General features: G+C 51.0%; 4 protein-coding genes across 4 annotated transcripts; 3 read left to right on the forward strand and 1 right to left on the reverse strand.

Moving 5' to 3' along the window:
- Window positions 1-301: 301 nt before the first annotated feature.
- Window positions 302-2140, forward strand: ACET3X_007257 (uncharacterized protein; the record flags this gene model as incomplete). The annotated part of the gene is made up of 1 exon (XM_069453741.1): window positions 302-2140. The coding sequence occupies one exon, from the start codon at window positions 302-304 to the stop codon at window positions 2138-2140; it is 1839 nt and encodes a 612-aa protein (XP_069304420.1).
- An 812-nt stretch (window positions 2141-2952) lies between these two features.
- Window positions 2953-5083, forward strand: ACET3X_007258 (uncharacterized protein; the record flags this gene model as incomplete). The annotated part of the gene is made up of 2 exons (XM_069453752.1): window positions 2953-3528; window positions 3584-5083. 2 exons carry the CDS (start codon window positions 2953-2955, stop codon window positions 5081-5083), a joined length of 2076 nt encoding a protein of 691 aa, XP_069304421.1.
- A 281-nt stretch (window positions 5084-5364) lies between these two features.
- On the reverse strand, window positions 5365-6873 carry ACET3X_007259 (uncharacterized protein; the record flags this gene model as incomplete). The annotated part of the gene is made up of 6 exons (XM_069453763.1): window positions 5365-5582; window positions 5743-5983; window positions 6078-6294; window positions 6362-6699; window positions 6764-6817; window positions 6871-6873. 6 exons carry the CDS (start codon window positions 6871-6873, stop codon window positions 5365-5367), a joined length of 1071 nt encoding a protein of 356 aa, XP_069304422.1.
- Window positions 6874-7702: 829 nt separating this feature from the next.
- ACET3X_007260 (uncharacterized protein) lies at window positions 7703-9031 on the forward strand (the record flags this gene model as incomplete). Its single annotated transcript, XM_069453774.1, has 4 exons — window positions 7703-7723; window positions 7924-8130; window positions 8226-8397; window positions 8451-9031. The coding sequence occupies 4 exons, from the start codon at window positions 7703-7705 to the stop codon at window positions 9029-9031; spliced, it is 981 nt and encodes a 326-aa protein (XP_069304423.1).

Consider the following 9031-nt stretch of genomic DNA (forward strand, 5'->3'; position numbering starts at 1 on the left):
AAAGTTATTGCCGCAGCAAAGCCGGGGACGGGCGGTGTGAACATGTTTTCCTCCACTCACCACACACGTACAAGCTAGCCATCCTTTTGTCATGGCGGCAAATCTTTCGGCCTGGTCGCATGGCCTTGCAGAAATACATACTCGTTGAGACCGCTTTTGATCTTCCTGCTTCAATCGCCAAGATAGCCCCCATTTCTTCACAGATTGTCCCGTCATGACGACATCTCCGTTGTAATACCACCTGCAGCAAAACACCTGTAGCGTACCCACCCCGCGCTGCGGCCTCCCCAGGGACGAACCAATGTCTTCGGATTACGCGAATAGATCGTGGAAGTCGCGTGTGCTCCGTCCCTCGAAGCACAATGCCGCGCCGAACAACTATCTCCATCGGGAGACCACGCGCCAATCGCGCGGAACCGCTGCGTCAAACAAGAGCGCTTGGTGGAAGACACGCTTGTTCAGTGGCATGGTGAACGATGTACGGCGACGAGCACCGTTCTACTGGAGCGACTGGAAAGATGCGTGGGACTACCGTGTCGTGCCCGCGACAGTCTACATGTACTTTGCGAACATCCTCCCCGCGCTCGCTTTCTCGCTAGACATGTTCGAAAAGACAAACGAGAGTTTTGGCGTTAACGAGGTCCTCCTTGCCTCCGCGCTAGCCTCTGTCGTTTTCTCACTCGCAGCAGCCCAGCCGCTGGTCATCGTCGGCGTCACAGGACCCATCACCGTCTTCAACTACACCGTATACGATATCATTACCCCACGGGGAACCAACTACTTCGCATTCATGTGCTGGATAGGCATATGGTCCCTGATCTTCCATTGGATCCTCGCATTGACGAATTCCTGCAACGGCTTACGATACGTCACGCGCTTTTCCTGCGACATTTTCGGCTTCTACGTCGCTTTCATATATCTGCAAAAGGGGATACAGGTCTTGACGAGGCAGTGGGCTGTCAATGACGCCTCGGCATATCTCTCAATCGTGGTTGCTTTGCTGGTCACGGCGGTCGCATACATTTGTGGCCTCATTGGACAATCGTCGCTGCTTCAGCGGCACGTTCGAAAGTTTGTCGAAGACTATGGCACGCCGCTCACCGTCATCTTCTTCACTGGTTTCGTGCACATTGGCAAGATGGCCGGTATTGAGCTGCTCAAGCTACCTACGTCCAAGGCCTTCTTTCCGACGACGGATCGCGGATGGTTCATACACTTCTGGGACATAAGTGTCAGCGACGTCTTCCTAGCTATTCCGTTCGCCATACTCTTGACAATTCTATTCTGGTTTGACCACAACGTTTCCAGTCTCATCGCGCAAGGCACGGAATTTCCGCTGCGCAAGCCTGCAGGCTTTCACTGGGACATCTTCCTCTTAGGCATCACGACTGGAGTTGCGGGTCTACTAGGCATTCCGTTTCCCAACGGCCTCATCCCCCAGGCACCATTCCATACCACATCGCTTTGTGTCACACGCACTGTGTCCGACTCGGACGACGAAGATAACAAAGGACATGCCAAGCGGGTTGTTGACCACGTAGTAGAGCAGCGAGTGTCGAATCTCGCGCAAGGACTCCTTACGCTAGGCACCATGAGCGGACCTCTCCTCATTGTTCTGCATCTTATTCCACAAGCTGTGCTAGCAGGCCTGTTCTTCGTCATGGGCATACAGGCACTGGAAGCAAACGGCATCACAGCGAAGCTCATCTTCCTCGCAAAGGACAAGCACCTCACATCGCGATCCGACCCCTTGAGACAGATCAAGCGCCGGTGGGTGGTCTGGGCTTTCGTTGGCCTCGAGCTCATCGGCTTCGGTGCTACCTTTGCGATCACTCAGACTATCGCCGCCATTGGTTTCCCGGTCTTCATCTTCTTGTACATTCCGATGCGAACATTCTTAATGCCCAACTTCTTTACGCAGGAGGAATTAAATATTCTTGATGCGCCGACTGCGAGTCCGTTTACTATGGAGTCGGTGGGTGGTAATCATGGGCAGATTGTAGAGCCAAATCCAAACAATCAAGCATTGGAAGAGAGCGAAGAGGCCGAAAGAGGCGAAAGGCGCAGTACCGACGAGGAGAAGATGGGTGCTATTGGAGGACCTAGTAGAGACAGGAACACTTTTCAGCGGACGGGTTGATCGAATGCAGTCGTTTGAGAGGCCAGCAAGTGGAAAAAGTAGCGGCTGAAGCTCTGCGCCTGTGAGATGTTAGAAACAAAATGCAAGGCAGAGATTTAGTACACTAACGTCGAAGGTTGATATGCTCCGCGATACTGTCTTGGCGCGTTGTAGATGATGACAGCAGCATATCACAGTATCTTTGCCGTAGATAGTAGTTGGGTTGACGGGCCCGTCTTTCGGAGCGGTAAAACTACCTGTTTGTGACCAGGTGTGCTTGGCATCTTACCATATTGCTCTTGGCATGGTAACGCCCAGGCGACGGACCGTCACGATCGCCTACGCTTATCTTCTTCCATCGGTCAAGACTCAAAAATATCGCCCGCTCCAATCATTGATCGGAGCCAGATATGCCGACTCCGAGCAGGCGGTTGCCGGATTACGTGGGTGGATCTAGACACAAAGGTGCGAGCAATAACTCCAGGGCCGTCGTGAGTGGGGTCCAAAATTTTGGAAGATGCTCCTAAACATTCAATAAAAACCAGCTACCCCCTTCAATGAAAGCATCGAACAAATGGCACAGCAACCACAACTCCGGAGGTTTGCCGGCGGCTCTTCGGTGAGCTTGCCTGGAGAAGTGCACAAGGTAGTGCACAATAACATAGCCGGCATGACTGATAGATTCTCAACAGTGGATATCGAGGACATCAAGGTAGATACCAGCGAGTCTTGGCTTGCCAAGAATTTCTTCCAGAAGTTCCATAAGAAGGCATAGAGAAGTACCATTGCACAATGTTGTTGACCAGCGGCTTCATTCTCCATCAGCAATCGCCATGCCGCCATTCACCAAATTGCTGCCACTTCTGGCAAGCATTGCTTCGCTTTCTGAATCTAAGCCGTTGAGCCAGCCGTCGGTTACCTTCGCTCCTCTCACAGGCGCTACCCCCGGAAGCGCTCAGAATATCGTCGTTGACTATGTCGGAGATGTCGATGGTGAGCTTACAATCACATACGCGGCATGTGATGTTAGCGCTTCCATTGTATCTGCAAGGCAACATATCGGCCGAACGCACGTCGGCGCTCATCCTTTAGCGAAACGCCATGAGCAATACGAGAAGAGGCGGCCGAACAAATTCGTCTGGTTGACTCCAGCCGAGATGTCTGGCGGATGTCTTCATGCTTTCCTTGACGGAGAGCTCATTGGCAAGTCAGAAGAGCTGGTTGTCAGCAAGCGTCGCACTCGCCGCAGCGACAAGAAGTCGTTTGTCGATGTCGCGGGAGTCGACAGTAACTGGTTCGACGGCGTTGCATACTTGCAGCAGAAGCAGCCAGATGATGTGTTTGTGGCTTCGGCGAAGAACAAGTCCTTTGGTATCCTAGGCGGAGGAATATCGGGACTCATGTCATCTGTAGGTACTCAAAGAGTCAAGTATATCAGTATTGCGCTAACGAAACGACCAACAGCTCTTGCTAGACTCTGTTGGCATCCACAACTGGAAAATCCTGGAATCTTCCCAGCGTGTTGGCGGCCGCATTCGTACAGTCTATCTCAACGGTACTTCTCCAGATGAAGGCCAGTACCATGAGCTTGGACCTATGCGTTTCCCATACGAAATGACAGATTCTGAGACGAACGAGAGCATTCCATTCAACGACCAGCGCATGGTCTTCCAACTCGCCGAAGCTCTCAATGAGCGTAACGGTGGTAACAAGGATCTTCTTGTCGACTTTATCGAGTGGATCCAGACATCTCCCAACACTCCAGGTGACAGTCCTTTCCGTCGTCCCGACGGAACGATTCCTAGCAGGACTGAGATCGCAAACGACCCCACATACAAGAACCCGACAACATACGGTAACGCCACTGCTGCCAAAGAGGCTGTTGCTGCTCTTGATGAGTTCAAGGGTCTGGACAAGGAGCGCGTGAAGATGTACGCTACCAACATCTTCAAAGCCTACAAGCAGGCCAAAGACGACGGCATGTTTGACTACTCCGAGGTCGCCTACCTCCGCAACAAGCTCAAATTCGATCTCAACACCACGGATGAGGTCGGCCAATCCCACATCTACTGGCCCATGTGGGAGTACGAGACCGTCTACTTCCTCGCGACCAAATGGGTAACCATCAAAGGTGGTCTCTCCAGAATGCCCGCAGCTTTCGAGCCCCTGGTCAAGGACAAAGTCCAATACGGTGCCAAGATCAATGGCCTCCACTGGAACGCCAACAACAAGACAATGTCCGTATCCTGGAAGCCCACCGGATCTGATGCCTTTTCAACCCAGGACAACACCGAAAACTTCGACTACGTACTCAACAGCGTTCCCCTCAACCTGATGAAATTCTGGCGCCTCCCGCGCTACTCCAGCCTCCTCAAGCGCGCCATCGACCGCACCCTCTACGCCAACGCCTGCAAAGTAGCTGTGCAATTCAAAACGCGTTTCTGGGAGCACCTCGACAAGCCCATCATCGGCGGATGCACACGCATCACGCAGCCCCAACTTGGACAAGTCTGCTACCCGTCGTGGCACGTCAACGCTACCGGTCCTGGAACAATGCTCGCTTCCTACCTCTCCGACTACGAAGCCACCGTTGCATGTGCGATGCCCGAAGCCGAGCATATGGCGTACATTAAACGCGCTTTTATCGAAATGCACGGCGAAGATGTGGTCGAAGAGAACTGGACTGGCAACTATGCGAGACAGTGCTGGGAGCAGGATGAGCATCAGGCTGGAGCTTTTACGATGCAAATTTTTGGGCAGCAGGATTTGTATCTTCCGGCCTTCTACCAGACGGAGTTTAATACCGTGTTCATTGGGGAGGCGGCGACGTTTACGCATACGTGGATTTTTAGTGCATTGGAGGCGGCAACGAGAGGGACGGTGCAGGTGTTGCTTGACATGGGATTGGTGGATGAGGCGAAGCAGATTACGGAGACTTGGATGGCGAGGTTCATTAGTATGTAGAGGCGGTAGATGGTTGTAGGTTCGACCCATACCAATAGAGAGCTTTAGAGTGCAGAAATTGTGCATATTGTATCAAGTGCGGTGTACAGGTAACACGGTGAGAAGGTGACACGAAAAAATTGGAAAATGCAGAGCGAAGGTAATGAAGGTGAGAAGAGTGGTATAGAACGCAGTCAAACGGAAAGGCAGAGACCAGGTCCTGCGCTACTCCTTGATCCTAGTGGAACCCCATACTGTTGCTTAGAGGTAGGAAGTCTACTTCCGAAGTACACTACCGACGACTACTCTAAACTCTTGAAAAATTTATGCAAATGTCTGTTAACATGGTGTGGAGCCTCACTCTGCATAAAGTGTTTTGCTGGCACGGTCCTAACTGTAAGGAACGGAAGATGCGGCGAAGTAGAGCTGAACTGAATGCTTGGAATGGCAATAGGGTCGTCATCGCCAGTGATTAGCATAGCGCGTTTGGTGACCATAGGGGTAGTTGAGGCTTTGAGCGCTTGTGTGTGTTAGTTACAAACTATCTCATTGTCTGCTGACACGATCGAAGAAACCTTGGAAGAATTCAGAAGAAGGGATTGATGAGAAACAACGGAAGCGGTGACTCCAGGTCCAGTATGGCCTTGAAAAATGGGACTGTAAAGTTGTATTATACGTACATTCTTCGTCGTTAGTGTTGTATCCCCTCATCATAGCCCGATACCACTTATTCGCGCCATCCATACCGCCCTGTGCTTTCACGATCGTGCGCCACTGCGAGAGCGTAACGTCTGTCAAGTGCTCATTCTCAAATGGGATTCGACCATCACCAAGCAGCCAGCGCTCCAAAGCACCCACCACAGCGATATTAGATACCCAGACAGTATCGGCACCATAGGCAATATTGTAGAGAGCATCGAGCTAGTAGGTGAATTGTCAGCCTGGTACACCCCAGTTCGTTGATAGAGTCTTTTAGGAATCACGCGAGGAATGGCATGATTTCGTTTCCACTTACGTGCTGATCCATGATGGCAGCTGCGTCGTCGCGCTCGTTAAAGTACCAGTACCCAAGAAGGGGATATCCAAACGCCGCCTGAGTGGCGTCATTGGTAGCATCTACGAATGCGCGGGTGAGATCTGCACCAGGTGCAGAGTAGCCAAGATTGAGGAAAACGAGAGCACTCAGACGGTCGGGATGGTAGTGCTGAAGGCGAGAGAGCATGGCCGAGCCGCTATGATGATTAGTTAGTCGGTTAGCAATGGACAAGGCCGTGTAAACCTTAAGAGCGCTGGTCTTACATGTCGTGGCCGACGCCAATGACTTTCCCAAGACCTTCACACTCGAGGAGGTCGTTCATCTCGTCAGCTGTTCGCTTGAATGTGAATGACTCTAAATCCTCTGGATTATCACTTCCGCCTGTGCCTAGCATGTCAGGAGCAACAACGCCGTAGCCCTGGCGGGTGAAATAATCAATTTGATTAGCCCATGAGTACGATGTTTCGGGCCACCCATGAAGAAACAAGATCGTTGGAATTGAGGAGTCAAACGGCGCTTTGAAGATGTAGCGATATGTATGACCTGAAGGGAGTCGCACGCTTCTGACGAGATTGGCATAGCTCGTATATTTGATGTCGGTCTAAGGAGGAGGAAGATGGAGTGAGCCAATTGAAATCGCCAATGTGCATACAGAGGAGGCTTACAATGTCGGGGTTCAAGTTGACCTTGGACGATGTAGTCGGGTTGCTTGTTGTCGTCTATGTATGTTTCAGGTCAATGGGATACCAGTGCAGTGTTGGACGTGACTTACCATGGCGAAGAACAAATATTCCAAGTGATGGACAAAAGTGTACGCACAGAAAGATGTGGATCAATTCGGCAGAATTGTTAAGCGACTTTGTGATTAGAAGAATGGTTGCTTGACTGTGGTAACCTTGGAGCGTCTTATATGTTGATTTATGCGAAATGTGAACGTGGGCTTTCAATGTACTTCGCTGCCATACGTAGGCAAAATCCACTACGGAGCTTGGCAATGATTATGAGTAGAATGCCGGTATAGCCATCTCAGCATTCGTCTCGACTTCAAGGCCGCGTTTTTCGCTGACCTAGCATGGATCCAATGTGTTTCCTGGTACCTAGGTAGACACAGGAGTAATGCTCGATTTCTAAGCAGACACCTCGACAACCTTCTGATGCTCTCGATACCGCTCCGATATGCAGAAGGCTTGATTTCACCCAATCAAAGTCGTCGGTCAAGCCTCCGTGAAGTGAATCGGTCCGGTTACTAAGACGTGTTTGATAATCGACAATGCTAACTACGGTAAAGGGAAAGCGCCCATACGACAACACCACGACAGAGACTTTGTCTCTCGCAGTTAAGAAGCGGTCCTAAAATATTACGAAGTTTCAGCGTTAAACCATGTCATATTGTGACCAAGCAGCAGTAACTAATCACCCACTTACTAATGCATGCAGGAAGAGAGCTAACAACGTCAACTACATTCCTCAAAACGCTTGCATAAGAAGAGACAGAGTCCATGTCATCCTGTAGACTGGACTATCACCATCAACTTCAACATCACGCTTGACTTCAATTCTATCTGACTTCCATTATCCCTCAAACTGTTCTAGCCGCCTCCAAGATGTCTAAGGAACTGGTACTTGTTAGTAACCCCTTCTTCAAACACGTACACTTGCTATTTTTCGAACCGTACAGACCTTAGATAGTAGAAAACAAAGCTTCTAAGGCCTATGCGCAGGTCTGCAATCAATGTCGAAGACCCTCTGTATCCTTTCACCTACGGCCTGCACAATCTGACGATCACCATAGATGTAACCAGCAGAAGACTAACATCCAACACAGATAACTGGCGTCTCAGGCCATGTCGGCTTCCGCGTTCTCGTTGAGGCACTCACACGCGACTTCCGCGTTCGCGCTGTCGTTCGCAAGGCTTCGCAAGGCTCTACAATCCTCGCCACCTCATCCGTCTCACCGTATGCCTCAGACGTAGAGATTGTCGTCATTGAGGACTTGACAAAGGAAGGCGTGTTCGATGACGCGCTGAAGGGAGTGAGTGGGGTGCTGCATGTAGCATCTCCACTTGCAATCAGTGTGCGTTAGCTGCAATCCTGCCCCAGCAATCCTTAGCCTGACTTTCACTCTAGACCGATGACTTCAAGCGCGATATCATCGATCCAGCTATTGGTTCTACGTCTAGCATCTTGAGATCTGCAGCCAAAACCCCGTCTGTCAGGAGAATCGTCTTTACATCCTCGGTCGCGCCGCTATTGTCGCTGGAGTACATCATGTCCGACGACTTCACCAAAGTTTTCACTGGTGATACCTATCCTCTACGACTGTTTGACGCTAAGAATGCTAATATTACCCAGCTTACGACACTTATCCCCCGCCCGATCTCTCATCCCAATTCTCTGTGCCCCTCCAGGCTTACGCAGCAGCCAAGAGCCACGCACTCGCCGTCTCGGAGCAGTTCGTGGCGACTGAAAAGCCACATTTTGATATCATGAACATCATGCCTAGCGTTATCATTGGAAAGAACGAGCTAAACACCACAAGGGAAGAAATCCTAGCTGGTACGAACGGCATTGCCCTGGGCCCGTTGCTTGGCCGTAAGGCGGAGATGCCAATGATAGGAGTGGCAGTGCATCTTGACGATGTTGCGAGGGCCCATGTTGATGCGCTGAACCCCAAGATTTCTGGGAACCAGAGATTGTTATGTACATATGGTGGACTGGAAGGCGTCCAATGGGACGGTGCGAAGGACATCGCAAAGCGGCTTTATGGCAAGCAGGTGTCGGAGGGACTCTTTCCGCTCACTGGCTCAACACCGACAAGGCCTATTCGACTTGATGCATCCGAGACAGAAAAGGTGCTTGGGTGGAAGTTCAAGTCTTTCGAAGAGCAGGTTAAAAGCGTAGCCGATCACTATGTTGAGGCAGCCTCTGCTTAA

This window comes from Alternaria dauci, chromosome 7 (genome assembly GCF_042100115.1).
Source record: "Alternaria dauci strain A2016 chromosome 7, whole genome shotgun sequence".
NCBI lineage: Eukaryota > Fungi > Ascomycota > Dothideomycetes > Pleosporales > Pleosporaceae > Alternaria > Alternaria dauci.